The sequence below is a fragment of the Mandrillus leucophaeus genome, unplaced genomic scaffold, assembly GCF_000951045.1.
Source record: "Mandrillus leucophaeus isolate KB7577 unplaced genomic scaffold, Mleu.le_1.0 Scaffold283, whole genome shotgun sequence".
NCBI classification, from domain to species: Eukaryota; Metazoa; Chordata; class Mammalia; order Primates; family Cercopithecidae; genus Mandrillus; species Mandrillus leucophaeus.
The window spans coordinates 2,254,262-2,276,754 of NW_012102954.1; the positions used below are offsets into that span (position 1 = coordinate 2,254,262).

General features: G+C 34.9%; 1 protein-coding gene across 1 annotated transcript in view; it reads right to left on the reverse strand.

Annotated features, from left to right (window-relative positions):
• Window positions 1–22,493, reverse strand: part of WDFY3 (WD repeat and FYVE domain containing 3) — a 288,646-nt gene that overhangs the window by 60,661 nt on the left and 205,492 nt on the right. The window contains exons 35-44 of the mRNA XM_011985448.1: window positions 21,578–21,677; window positions 19,574–19,734; window positions 18,009–18,238; window positions 16,839–16,948; window positions 14,990–15,172; window positions 13,971–14,128; window positions 12,818–12,895; window positions 11,151–11,378; window positions 4,599–4,649; window positions 2,107–2,275 (exon numbers count right to left, since the gene is read on the reverse strand). Coding sequence (XP_011840838.1) covers window positions 2,107–2,275; window positions 4,599–4,649; window positions 11,151–11,378; window positions 12,818–12,895; window positions 13,971–14,128; window positions 14,990–15,172; window positions 16,839–16,948; window positions 18,009–18,238; window positions 19,574–19,734; window positions 21,578–21,677 — 1,468 coding nt within the window. The remainder of the gene's footprint in view (window positions 1–2,106; window positions 2,276–4,598; window positions 4,650–11,150; window positions 11,379–12,817; window positions 12,896–13,970; window positions 14,129–14,989; window positions 15,173–16,838; window positions 16,949–18,008; window positions 18,239–19,573; window positions 19,735–21,577; window positions 21,678–22,493) is intronic.

The window sequence follows — 22,493 nt, forward strand, 5'->3', positions numbered from 1 at the left end:
GAACCTGGGAGGCAGAGGTTGCAGTGAGCTGAGATCATGCCACTGCACTCCAGCCTGGGTGACACACCAAGACTCTGTCTCAAAAAAAGTAAAAAATAAACATGATTACAAGACATCCCACCTATTTGGAGGACTCTTGAAGACTATTTCATGCCTCATTTCACAAGTGGCAGTACGGTTTTTCATACATGAATTAATTTGATCAAAATACCAGGTCAGAAAGAACAGAATTCTTTATAATACAGGGACATATAATTTAATCTGCAGATTAAGGAAACATTTTACTACCTACATTTTGACAACTTTTTAGTAATCAGAGTAGGATAAATTAAAATCAGTTGATAGTAACCAGTGAGGACCCAAAGTATGAGAAATCCTTAAAATACATGCTAAATCACATATTTTGATTAAATTAATACTCTTTGTGCCATCCAAAGTAACACTATACCTGCCTGTTACAGTTGCTCTAAGCACTTTGGAAAAGCACAAGTCAGCCTGAGTCTTATCCTTTGAATATTACTTATCAGAGGTTTTGCTTTGCCTTGAGAAGAGCCTTGTTTTCATATTCGAACAAGTGTAATAAGTAAGCAACAGAGATCAAATCCTCCAGAGAACATCCACAAGGGGAGAAAGCTTACAGCTGCATTATTTTTAGCTTAATGAATCAAAACCTCCATTTCTATGTCTTGCATAATACCCTGTATATTTATGCTTTTAGCTCAATTAGAGATTAGGAAAATCAGGCCAGAGAAGTTAAGAGCCAATGACCCAAACACAATCTATCAAACTCTGTGGATTATACCTTAGCTTGTATCCAGCAATAGCTTTGAACCCAATTCAATAACTGTGCTGGTGCAATGTCAACAAAATTAGAAGGCTTTAATCTCTGTTCAACTACCAAAAGTTTCAGTGATTTTATGAAAATGTTGGAACAATTATAAAATGTTTAGTAAGTCATAGTCATCACATGAGAGAACAGGTATAACAACAGGAGAAACTGATCACAATTTAAATAGTGTTTTTTGTTGACACAGTCCTAAACAGATTGCTTTAAAACAATCCGAAACTAATTTTTAATTTATTAACTCATGAAAACTCATTTTTAATTTCTTAGTTTTTAATTCTAAAACTAACTTTTAATTAAAATCTTAATTTACACTTTAGGGATGTATAGAATATGCAAAGACTTTTGAATTTGTGTTGAATCAGAGGCTTAAGATTAAAACAACGAATTGATTTACTTACTCGAACTGAATCCTCATTCTGTGCTAGTCATGTGTCAAAATTTATAAAGTAAGAAAAAACAATCTGTCTTTGAGAAAAACTCATAAATTAGAAAATGGAAACATACAGCAGTGAAAAATCACTGAAACTGCTATAACAGACATGTGCAAAGTACTATCAGTGAACAGAGGAGTTGGAGAAGACTTTAGAGAAGGATGATTTTATACATGACCAGTGAGTTTAAGACTGAGTAGGATGTGTTAAGGTAAGGATAATGGAGAAGCTGTAGAAAAGAAGAAACCATTTCAGGCTGAGGGCACCAATGTAAAAGTACAGAATCTGAAAGTCTATGCACATTGTAGTCCAATTCATCATCTATTCAGCTCCTAAAGTTTAGATCTGGGATAATCTCTCTCAACTCATAGGAAGAAAAACCATTATTCCTTACTATTGGCTAATATGCACTAATTACAGGTTTAATAGTTATTTTAATTTTATAAATATTTAGTTATTAAGCCCTTAACTTAAAATATCAAGTGCTGAGGCACATGTTCTCAAGACCTTCTGAGGCTGTGTCATGAAAAAATGCATATGCATATTAAAAAAAAACTAAATATCAAGTGCCATTGAGGATTCTGAGAAATACAATTAAAAAACCATTAAGCCAATGGGCACGTGACATTCATTTGTAGGCAATAAACAAAAGCAAGTGTCTTTAGTTCTGACAAAGAAATCAATCGTTAAGAAGGGTGAGATGGTAAAATATGTATAGATATTTTAAAAGTTGGGCCTACTATTTACAGTTGCTCAAATTTTTGTATGAATTCAAATACAAGAATGTTCCAAAATCACTATTAATCAAAATCAAAAAGGCAGGCTGACCTCTGACTTTAGCAATAGTGTCTTCCCCATGCTCTGGTTCTTGCTGAGCAGCTTCGCCTTCTGAACTCTCCACAATGGTGTCTTGGACAATGGCGGGATTGCCAGAGGCCAGTCGCATGTAGTACTCTTTACTGTCATAACTTACGGCTCTTCTGTATCGAGCAGGTTTCTAAGAAGTGACAAAAGAAAATGACTGAAGATAACTATCATCAAGAATTAAAACATAATATTCTTGAGGAAAGGTATGGTGTCAAGGTGTGTTACCTTTTTAAAGGGGCTTTTCATAGACTGTATGTATATACAGTAAATCCACATTTTTGGGTTAGGTTTCTCTGTTTTAAAATTCCATTGAGTTTTTTAAAGACATACATAAAACAACAATATTAGCAGTTTTGTTCTTCCTGAAATAATCTCTAGCCAAAAAACGTTTCTGTGTTAGTGCAGTGTGTCTTCTTTGGTGTATGAGAAAACCTCCCCATCCAGTAAAGAGAATGCTCACTGTTGAAGAGCATCGAGCTGCATAGAGCCTGTCTAGTCTGTGAGGAGCCTGGAACTTTGCTTCCACCCCAAGTGAAGTAATTAGGTCAGGCCTAAAGGTCCACACACTCAGAATAATCAGTGTGAGTGTGTAGTTCAAATACTTGGAGGTACAGACTCAATTGCCCTATTCTTTCCTATATTCCCAGGTTTCACTGAGAACGGCCAAAACCTTCTTCAGATCCTTCTGAGAGTCCTGACCCAAAAAGGAATCAAGAAGTTTTATGCCAGTTGACACTCTGGTTAGCTTGCCACTGCAAGCTGCTCTCTCCAATTTGCTCATTCTCATTGTCTATTGTGTAAAGTAATATGACCCATAACTAACTCAACTAAATGAGTATATTAAGAACATACAGCAGTCCATTTTGAAGAAGAAATTAATTACCTAGAAACATAAGGATTTGATGTCTTAGAACATGATACATGAACATTTCTTTTCCTGATTAGCCTTTATTCTCAAAACAGGTTCTCCAACTGACTTAAATTGTTTTCCCCTTAAAATCATAGAAGATGAGAAACTAAGATCTCAAATATCCTACAAAATATCAGACAGAGGGAAAAGTTGGCATGTATATAGGATCCTCGGATCGGAATTAGACCCACACCATGGATTAATAATTTTAAAAATATGAAATCTGACACATGCTTTGAAACCTTCCCCTTCTAAATATGACTTTACTTTCCTATAAACAAGAATATGTAATTTAAAAAATTCTACTATCGGTCTACTCTTGAAACTCAAATAGTCAATATGCATCATTTACAACAATGCCCTTTTCAAGCAACATTTTTTTAAAGTGATTTCCAACTAAAGTGGAAAACAAGTGTCCTTTGGGTGAGACATGTAGAATGAGATACTGAACTAAATTTTAGATAAAAAAATAACTAAGTGAAGCCACATTAGCCTTTTTTAACTTCAGGCACAGAGCAAGGAAACAGAGTTGCCAGTGAACTGAGGAATGATATACAGCAAATGGAGACTGAAAATATTACTTGACACAGGAAAGTATTAAAATGATGTAAAATAATATTACAATTTGGAGGATCTGATGGGTAAACAAACAAGAACACTGCACTATTTTTGAAAATGAAAGGAAGGTAGTAGATTTTGTACCATAAAAGTTCTTTTGTATGAGGTATCTTCAACTCAAAATTGCTAATATTTAAAAAGATAAAAGCATTGTTAGTGATGGGCAAGACAATGAATTAATAGATGTGGGACAGCATCTGCTTGATTACCGACTTCATGTACAGATTCAAAATTGACCTACAAGAATTTTTCTCTAAATATTTTGAGGTGTACTTCTGTGTCCTAAAAAACTACATTTTTTATTGAATTACGTACTTTCATCTTTCTGGAATATAAAAATGATAATTAACTTTTCTACTAATTAAAATAAATTTGTATTTTAAAAAGTGATCACACACTCTTAGTTTCCATTCATTCTGACTGAAAAAAAATTTTAAAAGAGGAGACATTGCTGCATTCTCAAAATACACACTTTAGTATTTAGAATTGAATGAGTAACTGAAAAGTTGAAGACACCAGGCTGCCCATTACTAACATGCCTCATAATTTGTTAGTTTATGTGTGAAGCAATACATGTTTTTGTAGTGAGAGCAGTGAACACTCAGCCTGTTAGTGAGCAGCATATAAATCCTAAAAAGAGACAATTAGAAAAAGCTGAGAAACAGTAGAACAACGTCTCTCAGCCTGTTAGTGAGCAGCATATAAATCCTAAAAAGAGACAATTAGAAAAAGCTGAGAAACAGTAGAACAACGTCTCTCAGCCTGAATGAAATCAACTGTTCAACTCTAAGGAACTTATAGGAAGAACAAATTGAAAGCCAATCTTTTAAGTTAGTCTAATCTAGCATGCACTTAAAAAAAACCCAGAAAACAAAAAACAAAACTACAAGTAGTTTACATTCTTTTACTGTAATTTGTGTTTTACCTTTTGAGGAATATCATCGGGTGTCTCAGGCTGTTTACTTGGGATCTCAGACTGAAAACAGGGTATTAAGTATAGACATATCAGAAAAAAAAAACATAAAGAGGAACACAAAAATAAAATTTTTCTTGAGGACTGTATGAAATATGAAAGATGTAGTTACTCAAAGAAAATTAACATGATAGCCAAAGCAGCTTAAATAATCACTTAGCATCTTGTGGTTACTTTCTCCCAGATCAAAAGTAGTTTTAAGTAAACCTTAAATACGCCAAATGTCTCAGTGCTATTGAACAGGACGAACTCTTACAAATCACACAGGCAAAACTTCAGCACAGGTTGCCATTGACTTGATTTACAGGCAACTCTTTATACTGTTTCAAAAAAAAAAGAAAAAAAAAAACAACAGAAAACAAACCTGAAATCAGGATAACAGAACCTAATGCTAGCTAATATCTTCCATCTTCTTTTCCCTGGGGTTATCCCTAAATCTGTGTTGTTAACAGGGGCAAATGGCTGATTTAAGCTATCATTTACAATACTCCATACCACAGACATCACTCTCTTTCTTTTAAGAATCCTCCTTTAAAAGCATAAGGACCTACCTACTTCCTTCACTACCTTCACCATCCCAGAAAGGCTGAAAGCAGAGGGTAGACTGGATCATCAGCTTCCAGATCAGAAGTTCTTCTAGAGTACTTTTAAAAGAATTAGGTAATGGCTTTATATTTTATTTTCAGAATAAAATCCTGGTTAATAAGAAGGCAATTCTGTTGAGCTGTAGCATGTGGCTTCATGTAAGCACACAGGTAGCTACAGACAATAATGCAACCAAAAACCACTTCCGAATTTCCTTCCTGTTCATGGTTTATATCTGGTGATGACTTCTAGTACCTTTCCCTATAGTAAACATGAGCAGGCAAAATGTTTTCACAAATGTTTGCTTCCCAAGGCAAAACCATGGCCCACTAGGCATACTTACAAATACTTCACATGGTTTTAGTGATTCTTTCTTTTTAAAAGCAAACTTGTAAAGGTATATCTTATATTGAAAAATAATCTTTAACGTCTAATCAACGTTCTTTATCTTGGTAGGGATTTAGATGATAAAAGTGTAATGTATGTATTTGTTAAAACTCACTGACTAGACCATAATAAAAGCATTTTAATGGCAAAAACAGATCAGGAAATCCAACATTAAAAAAAGAAAGAAAAAAAAATCACTGAATGGTATACTTAAGATTTGTATATTTCAAGGTATATAAAATTTCCTTCAGGAAAAAAAGAATTGTAAACAAATATTGAACTCATAATATGCACATGAAAGTGAAGAAAACTGATTCTTCAACTCGCTCTGAAATTCATAAAACAAAACAAACAAACGAACAAACAAAAACAAGATAGGACCAGGAGTGGTGGCTCACACCTATAATCCTAGCACTTTGGGAGGCCGAGGTGGGTGGATTGCTGGAGCTCAGGAGTTCAAGATCAGCCTGGGCAACATGGCGAACCCCCCATCTCTACCAAAAAATCCAAAAATAGCCTGGCGTAGTGGTACATGCCTGTAAACCCAGCTGCTTGGGAGACTGAGGCGAGAGGATTACTTGAGCCCAGGTGGTCGAGGCTACAGACAGCCAAGATCGCCACTGCACTCCAGCCTGGGCAACAGAGCGATACCTTGTCTTAAAACAAATGAATAAAAATATAAGCGATACCTTGTCTTAAAACAAATGAATAAAAATATAAGACAGACTGTTGGATAGATACGCAACAAATAAATACAACAAAACAGACCAATTACCAATGTCACACCTGTGACATTCACTATATATACTCCTAGCCAGGATGTAGGCAGGGTCTACTAAGTATACTCTTATATTCTTCCTGGCACCATATGGTACATCGCCAATTAAATACATATTTGCTCACTGATTGATTAACCAGTTCTTATTTTACTAAAAGGCCCAGCACTCAATAGTAAATATGTTATCCAATAATTTTAGCATTATTTTGGTTTCCTTTTATTTAAAAAAGCATTAAATTATTACTATAATTGTTTACATAGAAACCTATATTTTTCAAAGTCAGAATTTCTAGAAAATAATTTTATAGTCCTTTTACTTCAAATGTTTCTATAATGCTGGCAATGAAATTTTCTAAATGAGCTGCTTAGTTTCTGTAAGTCTCGTGACATTTACACATTATATAAAAATACGTATTGAGGCAGCCACAAGAAACTCTCCTAGTTAGAAAAGGAACCTAAAAGTTGACTAGCTTCCTGCCCCTGAGTAACCCTAACTTAATAGGCAAAGTCTTCACCCTAATGAACTTTGCAAAGAATAGTAAATGTGTTTGAGATTATTCTTCTTTAAAAATAAGGGAATTATATAATTAAAGCCTAGCTAATATTTAAATACAATTTTTTTAAAATGGCAAAATATGCATTATTTTCCTCCCTTAGGATTCAGAGGAACAACCAGATTTTGAATTTTCAGCACATCCCAGGCTTACATCTTACACTATCTATAATATTTGTTTAAAATACAGAATTATAGTATAATTCAGCTCTTTTAATTATGAAAATTACTCCCCAAGGAAGGTTACTATGTGAAAAGTATAAATCATTTTTATGTGAGAATACAGAATTTTCCACATGTACTTAATTTTTCTCAAGATATTAATAATTATTATTACAATTTTTATTACAATAATTTTAGTTGATAAACTTTCAACGCTGTAAAGTCTGAGTATGTTCCATATTCTATACACAAACATCCAATTTAAAATCAATAAATAAAATTCAAAACTTATACTAGGTAAGCTATTTTTTATACAGTATGTAACATTATCAAAGTTTAAGAAATAAAACTTTAATGAGCAAAAAAAAAAAAAAAAATCACCTGATTTATTTCTAACAAATCAAAGACCTTAAAACAGAAATTAATTTTTTAATCACCACTGTATTCTTTACCATAAGTGACAGGACAAAAAATGGAAATGTTACTGAGAAATAATAATTATTTTAATCAATAACGCAAAAGATCAAATCATATGCCCTTGCACCAGGTGAGGCTTCAAAAGCAACTTTAGGTTGGCACAAACCTATTATATCACAAAAAGTACTGACTATATTAAACATGCATGCAAGGAGGGCAACAAATTCATGGAAGTTTAAAGGAAAGAACTGGTTGATCTCTAACTCTGGTAGGCAATATTTTTTAATATAGATCAGGGCAGAGGTGGATTTACTATGAAGTTAAGGTAGTTTAAACTTTAGTGGCCTTCACTTGCATGAGTCCCTTTCAAATCCCTGGAAACAAAGCCCTACTAATTTTATATTCATAATTTTTACTCTTTTTCTTATAGAGCCCTCTCCTGAACTGTATAAACTACAGGGCCCATAAAATTGCATTCGAGGCCATTTTAGTGGAAAAGTTTTAGATTTAGGAAAATTCTATAGAATGCTAAAGAGAAAGCAAAGGAAAAAAGTCTATAACTTAGGGAAGACAAGAGTGCTGGCAGTTCATTCACTCAATATTCATTAAGTATTAGGTACTTTGTTAGCACTAGAGAGATAAAACCTAATATGGAACACATTCACTATCAATGGATAATGTCATAAAATGGGCAAACATTAGAATCTTTTCTTTTTCAAAGTGATTCTACTACTAAGGGACTGTTGAACTATACTCCTACCTTACTACACTACTTCGCAGCTGCAGCCTAGAAGGGGTTCCTTAACTACTCTAGGTTTCATTTTCTCATCTGTAAAACTGGGATAACAGTATTAACTGTACTTCAGAGGGCTGTTATGAGACTGAAACAAAATGAATTCAAACTGCTCCGTAGAGCATCTAGCTCAGGAGTGTCCAATCTTTTCGCTTCCTAGGCCATATTGGAAGAAAACTTGTCTTGGGTCACACATAAAATACACTAAGATTAACAATAGCTGATGACGTTAAAAAAAAATTCTCTCTCTCTCTTTTTTTTAGATGGAGTTTTGCTCTTGTTGCCCAGGCTGGAGAGCAATGGTGCGATCTCGGCTCACCACAACCTCTGCCTCCTGGGTTCAAGCGATTCTGTCTCAGCCTCCCGAGTAGCTGGAATTACAGGCATGCGCCACCACACCCGGCTAATTTTCTATCTTTAGTAAAGATGAGGTTTCTCCATGTTGGTCAGCATGGTCTTGAACTCCCGACCTCAGGTGATCTGCCTGCCTCGGCTTCCCAAAATGCTGGGATTACAGGTGTGGGCCACCGTGCCTGGCAAAAGTCTCATTATGTTTTAAGAAAGTGTATGAATTTGTGTTGGGTCGCATTCAAAGCCATCCTGGGCTATATGTGACCCTTGGGCCTCGGATTGGAGAAGCTTGATCTAGCTCATTGTGCTCTGTAAATATTAGCTCTTCTTTTTTGATTTGATGGTAGAATTCAGTGGGATAATAGATATTATAACTTTTTGAAAATTTGTTTTTAACACTGCCAGATGCATATTCCAAAAGATACAAGTGGACATTTAATGGCATTTCAAATTTACAAAATATGTGAACTACTAAAACTAAAATAAAAATTATTTCATAAAATTACACCATAGCAGATTAATCTTGACCTTGATTTGTGCATGAACTATGCAGCATGAATTCTATATTCTGTAACTGTCTCTCCTTCCTGACTGCTTTTTCCTTTTAGGTGAAAGTATCTCCAACATTTCTCAACTGTCTTGTATTTTCCAATATGTAACCCACTTGTTAAATAAATAAGTTCCATCTGGTGCATACTTATTTATGACAGTGTCTGTTTCGATTTCACAGGCTGGTGAATTCCTTTGCCTAGGTAAAATGCTGATGATACTACGGTTGTAGGTGTGAACTCTTAATAGGGTACTACTTTGTTTTTATCTGATATAGAAGTTAAAATACACTTTTGTAAACAAATGACATTATTACAAGGAAGGAAAGGAGCACAGATAAAAATATTATGGTTATTGTAAAAATAATTCAAAAGTATATGCCTCAGTTAAATCTAAACAGTGAGTTGGTCATATATTTGGGAAAGCATATTTATATTTTAGTATTGTTGAATGGATTCAATTTAAGCATTGACTCAATAAGAAATACTTTATCAAACTGCTAATGCCTTAAATTCTTAATAGATTGTTAAGGAAAAAAGATTAACAATTAAAAGATCATATTGTTGCTTTGCTCTTATAAAAGTAAGTGCTAGTAACAGGCTGCAAAAATATGGGTGGATTACCTTTTTTTACAGTGCTCCAGAATTAGAAATTATAGTGCTTTAAGGCACAGCTGCATCAAGTATGGCACTCTTGACAGAATTGAATACCTTTGAGAAAAGCAGACTTTAGGGAGCTATCTTCTAAACTTTTAATAACTATCAGCAGGAGCTAAGACCTACATATATTACTATTTTAGAAATTTTACTGTTAATTGACAAATTATAATTGTTTATGGTACACAAAGTGATGTTATATATATATGGTTTGAATGATTAAATCAAGCTAATTAACATATTCAGCACCTCAAATACTTAACAATTTTTGCGCCAAGAACATTTGAAATGTACTCTCTTAGCAATTTTGAAATGTACAATACATTATTGTCAATTATAGTCACTAGGAATGTAATAGATCTCAAAAAAATGTATTCCTCCCGTTCATCTGAAACTGTACCCTTTGACCAACATCTCCCTATTCCCCTCATTTCTCAGCCTCTGGAAACCTTCATTCTATTCTTTGCTTCTGAGTTTGATTGTTTTAGATGCCCCATATAAGTGAGATGGATCATGTAGTATTTGTCCTTCTGCACCTTGCTTATTTCATGTAACATAATGTTCTCCAGGTTCATATACACTGTTACAAATGACAGGCTTTCCTTATTTTTTTAAGGCTGAATACTATTCCATTATGTAAACATAGCATATTTTATTTATGTTACTCTGCTGATGGACACTTAGGTTGATGCTAAGATCTATATTAGCATCAGGACTGAGGTTAAACCAATCAGTACAAGATAAATGGAGCTAGGGTGCTCGTCAGAGAAAACCAAGAGGCATTGGAACAATTCAAGCTGCCTCACCTTATATGATCAGAGCTACTTAGAAGATTCATGTGTTCTAATATATAGTGCTTATTCTGGACCAGACACTATTTTAAACACTTAACTAATTTTAATGAACTTAATCCTCCCAATAGTCCTATGAGGTGGAACCATTATTTGCTCAAATTCAGGCATAACAAAACGAAAACCCGGAGAGGTTTAATGACCCGTAACCCAGCCATAATAGCAAAGTGGTGGAGTCAGGTCTTAAATTTGGGCAGTCTGGGTCTGGAGTCTCTGATATAAACCTCTTTATCATGATGTCTCCTTCTTGCACTGTTGCATCTTTTCACTCCACCTCCACTCTGAAGTTATCAATTCAATGGAGTTTGTTGAATTTTTTAAATGAGCTATTTGAGGTAACTGACTTAATAGAGAAAAAATGCTTACAAAGGAAAATAAAAACTTGAAAGAGCCAGTGTGATCATTGAATTCTGCATACTCACCGCCACATTTGTCTCTTGTTCAGTTTCTGGCACGTAAGGGTAATGGTTATAAAACATATCGTTTCGCACCATCTTTTTCCTCATCCTGCAGGGCCCTTCTGTCATCTCCAGCATCCACTTGTCCAGGTGGGAGCCGATGGGAGGGCCCCACAGTCCCCGCTCCCGCAACAGCTCGCACTCGATCTGGCACCACTCTTCCGTCACGTACTTCAGGGCATTCTGCTGACGCTGACAGGAAAGAGTCCAGGTCGGTTTTCAAGCAAAAGCAGGAGTAACAGTAACAAGTCTACAAGTCACTGAAAATCAAGTTATTACTTGGAAACAAACACAATCCACACCATTTCAGTTAACCCTATAAAAGTAAAATTACATTCGTTTATGGTTAAAGTAAGCGGGTTTGTTGTAGAAGGTGGACTTCTTAAAGCATCAAGTAAATGACAGACATGTATAGGGTAGAGCGTGCAATATAGTGGAACAGAGAGTTCAAAGAAGTCTGTTTATCTGGCACAGGAAAGACGGTAATATTACGATGAAAATATATTGAAATGGTTAGCCCTATGTGCGCTAATAAATACATATGGTAATTTAAGGATACACCAAACTGGAAAATAGCTACCACAACATGTACGGGGGATAGTCTAGGAAATCAGATGAAGAAAAAGTGCCAACAGGCTTGATTACTGGTGAACTAGGTAAACATTTCCAAAGATTTTAGATGAAGAATATAAACATGCAGCACTAAGAGGAAACTTGACATTCATACAAAAATCAAAGAGAAACCATTTTCTCCTGGCCACTGGGATAGATTCAAACCATTTTACTTAAAAGGAAATTATGTCACAGTACAAGTTCTTCTTATCTATCAAATGACAAATATGTGACATTTCAACAGTAGACAATGATAAATAACTTGCCCAACGATTCATGGAATGTAAGTATACACAATTTAAATCTAAAAATAAAGATTTCTAAAATATAACTGTCAGTAAAGATTACTGAGTAAATAATTAAAAATTTACCTATCACAGTAGTACTTATATGTTCTTTGGTTGGGGAAACTAAGGATCTAGTGTGATATCCATAAAATATTAGCAGTTAACCATTCAGAAACCTTTAATAGATCCAGAATAGCTAATCTGAGAATAAAATATTTAAGATAAGCTTTTGAGTAATTATGAATTTACCAAGAGAATTTCAATGAATTTATTTTTCACTGACATAATCACCAAGCACTTGTAGGGTAGTAAAAAATAATTTCATTTAATCTTGTAATTTTTTACAATTTTAAGAGACTTCTCAGAGACTTGGATGCATGTTTTCACAATCTCCTTGTTAAAAGCCTGAAAAAGAAGGCTCATCCTTACATTTTTATTTTTATTAGGAACAAAGACATGTAATGTGTCTGTAGTGAATGTCAACAGAATTCAGCTGGGCTCATTTTCAGTTAGTTGCTTTTTGAAATGCAGTTTGTTGACAGAAGATTAAAAATTTCCATCCTAAAATCAGTAGCCAAAGTATCTGATGGCAGGAATAATTAAAACCATCATCTGATGATGAATACAGTCCAGCAAGTACCTTAAAATGGGCAGAGAGATACCAGCACAAACAGAGACCTTTTACATACAAAAAATGTAAAACAAACCATTATGATGATTATAAATCCTTACCTCCTGATATTCTTTATATTGTGTATCTACTAAGTCGCGAACAACAGCAATGTGAGTAAACATCCACTGCGAAATCTCCTAACAATGGATGGAAAAAGAGTCTTAATATTTCATGGATTTCTGGAAAAAAATAGTTAATTACCCTTGAAATTAATGCTAAATAATTGGTTAAAATTCTGCCAAAAGCACCAACACAGAAAACTAAAACAAAAAATTCGGAATGAATTCCATGCTTGTGTGATGGATACAGATCTGCATGCTCTCCTACCCCCCAACCCCCTTCAAGGAAGGGCTTGCTGCCCACGTTTCTGGGCTGCTGTCGACACCCTCAGGGATGGCCTTAGCTGCAGAAGGAAGATGGGGCGCCCCACATCCAACGATCTAGGGGTGAGAAGAATCACATATTTCAGCTTAATGGAGGTCAATTCTAAGAGGGTATTCTGTCCTCAAAGCTCCACTTAGTTTGGCTGAGGCTGTCACTAGACCAGCACTGCAGCCTGACTTTTCCCTATATCCAATCCTGCTTTCTTCTCCCTTCCACAGGTATTGATTCCAAGGGCACCCCCTAATATACATTATGCACACTAAACTCCATCTCAGAGTTTGCTTCCTAGAAAACCTAACCTGATGCATGAGATGGCTGACACATACTATTTCTCTCAGACCCTTTCATAGCTGCCACTTAGATTCTGGAATGGTGAAGGAAGTAGGAGGAAGAAGTTAATGCTGGAGGCAGATGAGCTTTTAAAAAATCATCAATCATAGGTATATACAACAAGACTAAAAATTTAAAAAGACTTGTTCGGCTATTGCCTTAAAATTTATATAATTATTAGTAATAACATTACTGAAAGTTGGGAAAATTGAGAGAAAATTATCCATAGTCTGATCATATATTAATCTCTAAATCTCATCTTCTATCCAGTTATAAGATGTGTATAAGTAAATAGCACTAATAAATACTTTTATCATAAGAAAATGAGAGAAATTCCCATAGTCTGGATTACTTCTATCTTTATTCTAAAGCAAAAATACAGGAAAGTTTCATTTCCAATCAACTGCTTGTACATGTTAAGTATATTATATAAAATACTACAACTAAACCTTGAAATATAAATTTCTAATAATATCATCAATGAAACTAAAAAAGTACCTGGGTGGAAAGACTGTGTTTATTAAGACCACTTTCTTTTCGATTCCTTCTTGATCCTGTTAACTTGGAAAGACCAAAGCCACTGCTGACACGGGATAATTTGGACTGTGTGGTGGGCACTAAAGCTTCTCCTCGACTTATGCATTTCTTTTCATGGGCTATGAAAAATTAAATTAGATTATTTTATAATTTCTCCATGTATTTACGAATCCTCCTTTTAAAACTTTCATATGTGGTTATAAACTACAACGCTGTAGTTAACAAAAGCAGCACATATTACAGATGCAGACATTACATTTAGATATCACAAATTTATTTATTGGTAATCTTGTTTAAGGATGATTGCTTACAAATTATTGTATTGCCTGAACTTACAGTTGGTTGAAACTTCACAGCTCTGTAATAACATGTACATTTAACTATGAGTTTCTATATTAATAATTCATAATCACCTAATTAAAATCTTTGGTGTTGGGTATACTTCGCAACTTAGAAATGTTTTGGATTTTTAAAAGGTTATATAGCTTATACACTGTAGATTATACAATGGCACCAGAGAATCTACGGTAAAAAGCTATAATTTAATACATCAATATTACTGCAACAAAATGTATGAATATTCCCATACCAAGTAGGACAAAGAAAAATAAGTTAGGTTCTGCTATAAAGTCAGTTTTGGCACCAAATTAATGAAAAAGCAGAGCTTTTTGAATTTCAAAATTATAGTTAAGGGATTGTTGACCTGTAGCCAAGACAGTGACCATACTAGAGCTGCTAGCAATGTATTACATTCTGAATGCAAAAATGCCTAATGTATAACATACCTCAGATAGAAAAAAAAAAACTCAAAGAAAAGTAAGATCTCAGTATAATCATTCTAGAATAGTTGTTATATTGATTTTCATTTCTACTGACTTTATAGTATCCTTTTGGGAATGCTGTATTCACATATTTAAAGTATACCCATATATGACAGCCAAATGTAAATCTCCCGGTCATAATATCTCTATAGGCCTTACCCAAATGATTCTGCCAGCACTTCAGGGCAGCTTCTTCAATGAGTGGCCTTGCTGTAGCTATGTCCACGTGGCCCCTTTCATTCACAGGCAGAGTTACTTTGAACAGCTCCTCTAAGACTTGTTTCTTACTATGTATCAGTTCAGTCCAAACTCTGTTGACAGCTTTTATGAGAAGCTGACGCCCTAGTAAACAAACAAACAAACAAGCAAGCAAATGACCAAAACAAGGCATAAAGTTAGTTTTTATTTTTCTTCATGTTTACATGTAGGAATTTTGACTACAATATTTAATTGTTTAAAAAAAAAAAAAAGCTCATGTTGTATCTAGCCCAGTGAAAAGGTTATTTAGACAACTCAAACTGTGGCTGCCTATTTAGAAAACATTAAAAATATCTTTGTATTCATACAAAAGAACTACATTTTTATTTATAAAATTGGAAATTATATATATGTAATTATCTAACTTTTTCTAGATTAAAAACTTATCCCCCATTTAAAAGTAATTTTTAGATCTGAATGTTTAAGGTGAGTTCAAAACTAAGTTAGTATTCTTGAATATTTTGCACAAGAAAAGAAATATTTTGAGAAGACTTTTACTATGAAATTCATTCTTAACTTTTGGATTCCTTGTTTGTATGCCTGACACCTCCTCCAGACCAGTCAGCCCTCAGCAATCACCTGAGGGCCTGTGATAATAAGCTCTGCTAGTCCCTCACCCCAGGGTTTCTAATTCAGTAGGTCAGAGTAGGGCAACAGAATCTGCTTTTCTACTAAGTTCCCAAATGATATTGATGTTGCTATTGTGAGGACCTTGCTATGAGAACCAATGCCAGTTCCTCAGGGGGTGAAAATAATAACCACATCTTTGGTGTTTAGGATTCAAAACATTTTGGTGAAAGAACAGAGAATAAATTCATGTTTAAATGAAGGAATGAAATTAAAACGAGTGCTGGGCTTCCTGACAATGAAACCATATGTAAAACTATTGCACAGTATTTCTGGGGAGAAAAACACTACCAGACTGATTTCTCTTTATCACTAAACATGTGGAAGTAAGAAATCAATCCATACAAGGACTTCAATATGCAATGCTTACAGGATCAGTGGGAAAACCAGATTGAAAAAAAAGAGAGGGGCTGGGCACAGTGGGCTCACATCTGTAATCCCAGCACTTTGGGAGGTCGAGGCTGGTAGATCACTTGAGGTCAGGAGGTTGAGACCAGTCTGGCCAACACGGTGAAACTCTGTCTCTACTAAAAATACAAAAACAATTAGCCAGGCATGGTGATACCCGCCTGCAGTCCCAGTAACTCAGGAGGCTGAGACATGAGAATTACTTGAACCTGAAAGGTAAAGGTTGTAGTGAGCTGAAATTGTGCCACTGCACTCCAGTCTGGGCGACTGAGCAAGATTCTGCTTTTTTTTTTTTAAAAAAAAAAAAAAAAAAAAAAAGAGAGAGAGAGTATAAAGAAGAATAAAAAATAGCACTATTGATAACCTGTCTCAAGCAATATTTGCCTACTCTGATGTGATATGCCTAGCATTACCACTGGGCAGTTCTCTTTATAGTTAATTCCAAGGTAGTATTTGAACTTAAGCAAATGTAAATATTAATACCACCGCCAAATCTCACAGTGTTACTAAGAAATGATGAGCTTAGCAACATTACTGGTTTGTGTGCTTTACTCTTATTGGCATGAGGGGACTCTTTGTCTATGTATAGGTTGCTCTACTGGGAGAGTTGCTATCAATGCTGGCAGTTTCTGCAGCCAGTTTGTTGGTTATGTCTTAAAAACTGGAGATAAAACAACTTCAACAATTTAAAAACATCCCAAGTTGAGGCAATTACCTTCACTAATATCTTGGCTGTAACTACCATCTGGTTCAATGTCAGAGGGGATCATAATGTGCCATGTGGTCATGCGGGCTTCTGCTTCCAGTCCAAATCCATCCACGTTGCTGAAAAATTCCAGTCAGTTTAAACTTTATGAAGGAAATGATTAGCTGCAGACTACAGTAACTAAGAATCACTCTATTTCCATTACCAGCAGACACTGAATGTCTACTCAGCAGATGCACAGAACAGAGCTCTAGTTTGCCAGGAAGATGCCATTTTTAAGAGGTGATCAAATAAATCCACTTGACTAAATGTAATTAGACTAATCTATAGCATCAAGATTATTACCTTAATATTTAATATGCCTTTTGATTATTGTGAACATTTTAACCTAACAATTACAAAATGTTCATTCAACTAACATTTTTCTAATATGCCTGTGTCCTCTCTCCAGTCTTAGATCTCACTACTCTGCTCCTGTAGTGAAATAGTTGCAGTTCTCCTAAGGTGCCACTCTTTCTTCCCTCTGGGCATTCATACAGACTGTTCTTTCTTCCAGTAGCAGTTGTCTCCATTCTCTTGTCCTCCCCAACCAGGTCTCAAGCTGCAGCTCAGCAGGTATTTCTTTCAGGTTAGGGGCCCCTCTTATGTGCCTCCAAAGCACTGGGTTGTTCCTAGCAGATCACTCAATACAGCTGACTGGTCTTGCTTAGCTGTTTCCCCTCAAGGCGGCTGCCACAGGGTCTATCTTACTCACATTTTGTACCACCCCCTAATTCAAGGCTTGGCCCCGGGAGACTCTAATGAAATATCTGTCAAAGCAATCAACTGGAAAATACTAATTTTACTCATTTAACACATAACACTGCATTGAGCTTTACTTTTTACTTCTCTTAGACTTCCATGCTATGTATTTTGTTTGCTTTAAAAGCAAACTGCCTTACATAAGTGACATATGGTGATAATGGGAAATTTTACAGGTGTAGAAAACTAAGTTAAAGGAAAAAAGATACCCAGTATTTCACTGCAAAAATGCAACACTTGCCCTTTACCTTTTTGCATAAAGGTTTAAATAAAACAGAATAAGGGTAAAAGAAAGGTTACTATCAAAAAAATGAAGAATTTTGTTGGAATAACATCAAAGCCAAATTTAACATGGCAAACTGAACCTAAAGGATTTACCTTCCAACATGTAGATTGATCAAGCAGTGGGCCAGACAGCTAATAAATTCTTGGTCATGGTTCCCAGGTCCTAGGATCAAGTTTCTGTTTACAGTGAGAACCCTGAGTGAATCAAGCAGAGCTACTTGCTGAGGAACAGTTTTGTGTGCCCGTGAGAACTGGTACAAGATGGTCCTATTGAGGCAGTGATACACTGCATCCAGTGACAATCCCTGTGATCTTCTCTTTGACTAAAGACACGGAAGATATGTTTTTAGTACAATAGACAAAAGTAAAACACCTGTTAATCATTCACACCTGAACTTTTATTAGGTCTATTATATACCAGATGCCATGCTAAGTATGAAGGTGCTAAGTTAAAAGATACAAAGCTCTTGCTATTATGGATTTCAGAACCCATGAGTCACATGAATACCACTTAATGAATGATATGATGGCTACATTAAAAAAAAGAGCTCCCAAGGAGGGGAGCCACTAACGCTGCTGTGGGCAGAGCAGTCTCCCTGAGAACACGAGGATGTGACATCTAGGGGAGTCTCCTCACAAATATATTTTGTTAGGATAAATGATCACTATTCAAAAGTACTGAAAAAATTAAGATGTTACTAAAATCATTTTTTTTGACATTCTAATTTCATCCCCTCGTTTGAGAATTTTTCTCTTTGGCTTAAATACAAATATATCCCTTTAAAAAGACTTAGGTGACATGAGAGAGCCTATGCATCTGTGTACCATATGCTAATGGTATTTCCTACTTTATTTCCTACTTTCTACATTAAGTATTATATAAGACTAATCAATTGTGCCAAACCAGGCCAAACCCTTAATTAAAAGTACTGTGAACATGCACAAAAAATAACAACTTCAAGAGAATATAAACTACAAGGAACTTTGTAAAGATTCAACTGGTAAGAGAATATTCTTTTAATATCAACTCTTCATGCTGTGTAAACCTTTACACATGGATGTAGTATACAGTACAAACCTACCAAACCGTATTAAGGTATTTAAATCTATCGGGGTAGCAAAGAATAACACCTAGGCAACTTTACAAGGGACACACTGGCACCAGGCAATTGGTAATGGGGAGGGGTTCAAAGTCTGTATGTCTATTCAGTTTTTTTTTTTTTGAGACAGAGTCTTGCTCTGTCATCCAGGCTGGAGTGCAGTACTGTGATCTTGGCTCACTGCAACCTCCACCTCCCAGGTTCAAGTGATTCTCCTGCCTCTGCTTCCCAAATAGCTGGAATTACAGGCACACACCAACATGCCTGGCAAATTTTTGTATTTTCGGTAGAGACAGGGTCTCACCATGTTGGCCAGGCTGGTCTCCGACTTCTGACCTCAAGTGATCCGCCCGCCTTGGCCTTCTAAAGTGCTGATACTACAGGTGTGAGCCACTGTGCCTGGCCTGTCTCCATTCACTTTTAATAAGCTTAGCTTTTTATTAAATGTTAACATTCATTATCTTATTAGTTACACTTCATTTCAACAATTTTGACACCATAGGCAAAGTTTTCAATAGGAAAACATGTACTCTACAACTGATAGTGACAATGGATTACCTGTGCAATTAGTTGAATTATAAAATCTATAAGAAGTTTAGATTCTTTGTTGAACATGCCTTGCCAAAGCTTGTCCACCACACGCTGTGTGAAATAAAACACATTGTTCACCAATACCTGGTAGCTTCCTCCACTGGTAATAGGCAGAGATGCGTCTTCCCCTAAATTCCAGTAGGAAAAAAATGTCTAAGAAAATTGATATCTAGCAACACAAGATCAGATCCTCAAAAAAATAAGGCTAAGGAAAAATAAGTGTATCTACAACATGTAGAAATATGACTACTAGCTTTTATGTACTACTTGAAGAAAATGACGTTCAATGGTCAGAAATCAGGATGAATAATTTCAGCAGGATAAAGTGTTATGGATTGAAACTACCTGTGGAGTCTCCTATTGCCTAAACAAGAGTCTGTGATAAACAAGCAGTTCCGCAACATAAACTGTCAGTCACAGGTGTTCTCCATTTGAGAGAAAAAGGGCCAGTTTATTAGCTCTTAATTGATTTTGTGTAAGTAATAAAGGGTAAAACTGTAAAACAAAACTGTTTTAGAGTATAGCTCTAATAGCAGTGAAGTAACACAGACAGAAAAGAGCTTCAGGAAAATTGTGAAAAATAAAGTATAATCAATGTTGAGGGGTTTGTTTAGCCCCTCCATCATTACCATTGGCTCTCTCTCTTTCTAAAGCTATCTGAGTGTTTTCAGTGTGTTTGCATATACATATTGCTTTCAGACTAATCCTCCTAGCTCTTCCTCCTAACCAGAATGCTTTCTCTAAGCCAGGGGTCCCCAACTCCCAGGACATGGACCGGACCACACAGCAGAAGGTGTGAGGCGGGTGTGCAAGCATTACCACTGGAACTCCTTCTGTCAGATCAGCCGCGCCATTAGATTCTCATAGGAGGGCAAGTCCTATTATGAACCGTGCATGCAAAGGATCCAGGGTTGCACAATCCTTCCGATAATCAAATGATAAATGTAATACTTGAATCATCACAAAACCATAATCCCACCCCCCGCCCCGGTCTGTAGAAAAACTGTCTCCAACGAAACTGGTCCCCAGTGCCAAAAAGTTTGGGGACCACTGCTTTAAGCCTTTCCTCCACAGAAATTCTGGAGGTTCGATTTTTATTATTCTCACCTAATGCTAATAATAATTTTTATTATTCTCACCTAATGCCACAGAATTTGATTTTTATTATTCTCACCTAATGCTAAATTGCCCCATTAATCAAAATTATTTGTGTTGTGTCTTTGTGTAGTATGACTGCTCTAAACTGATAAGAATAAGTACAAAACTGTGACTTGACTTTGAGAGTGCATAGTTGCATGTTAAGACAATCCTAAAGATTTCCTGGCAAATTTACTTCGGGAAATAATTGTAATTTAATAGCACAGAGGTTATATGATTAGTATTATTGCTAGGAACTCAAAAGTAGCATATATAGTATACTAACCCATTATGTTTCCTTCTCTTATAATTCTACTTTGTTTTATACATAAATGTTGGCTTCATTGTACAAGTGTTAAGTTTCATATTTTTATTGTAACTAGATATAGACATACAGAAAAAACACATTTCAATGTGTTTTGACTCTATGTCCTGGAAGCCATACTAAAAAGATAACATACATATACCTATGACCCAGCAATTCCACTCATAGGTATATACTCAATAGATATGTGTAAGTATTATACACATATGTGGTCCATATGAACATGAATGTTTATAGCAGCTGTTAAAATTATCTCAAGGTGAAAACTTTCATATGTCTGTCAAGAGTAAAATGACAAATTGATATAATCACATGATGAAATACAATATATTAATGAAAACAATGGACTCCTGCTACATGCAACAAGATAAATCTCACAAATATAATGTTGAGTATGAGAAGCCAGACAAAAAAGGAAAGAGAAAAGCTGATGTTAAAAAGTAGTTTTACTTGGGGCTAGAGAGGAAAGTGATTATAGGTATTTTTATAAAATAAAAACACAGAATTACCTAATAATACATCAGCTGCAAGCAAATGGTCCATCACACTATCCAAAATGTAAGTTTGAAATTCTTTTTGCTGAGTTCTTGTAGACCTTTCAGGGGAAGCCTAATCAAGAAAATTTAGGATTAGAAACAGAACCAACAACAAAAAAAATATGAGCTCAATCATATTACATTACCTAATGTATTAAAAAGATTAAAAAATCCTACTGATAAAATTTTTAAAATGCCATGAGAGATGGTATACATGCTTATGGACTTTCACATATTTTCTAACTACAGAATTAAAAAAAATTTAAAGTAAAGGTGAAACATCATCTTCTTTTGAATCAATTTCTTAAAACATAGTATTCTAAACATTATATTTATTATATGGTTACAGTTCATATTATTTAACATATAATACATAAACAATATATATAGTATTGCTATATAAAAACTGTTATATAACTGTTATAATAACTGTTAGATAAAAACTGTTATATATATATAACAATACTATATATATAAATATTTATATATAATACTATTTATATATATAGTATTGTTATATAAAAACTGTTACATAAAAGTTGTTATATAAAAACTGTTTAGCAATATAATAAATATTTGACTGTTATCACACCTCACTTCCAAAAGAGATATGGCAGTTTATAATGAAATACAGATAAAATAAATAACAAATGAATTATAAAGCCATTAAAATAAAAAAACCCAAGAATCTAGTAATCAAGAGGGCATGTCAATAGGGAGGGGAAATATATTTGTAACAAAAAAATAATTAAGCACAAATTTAGCTCTGAGCTTCATAGGTGTCAAGAAAACAATAGTTTACAAAGCTTTCTATTGTCTATAAAAAGAAACACATAGTGTCACAAGTGCCTACAGTCCCAGCTACAACGGAGGCTGGGGTGGGAGGATT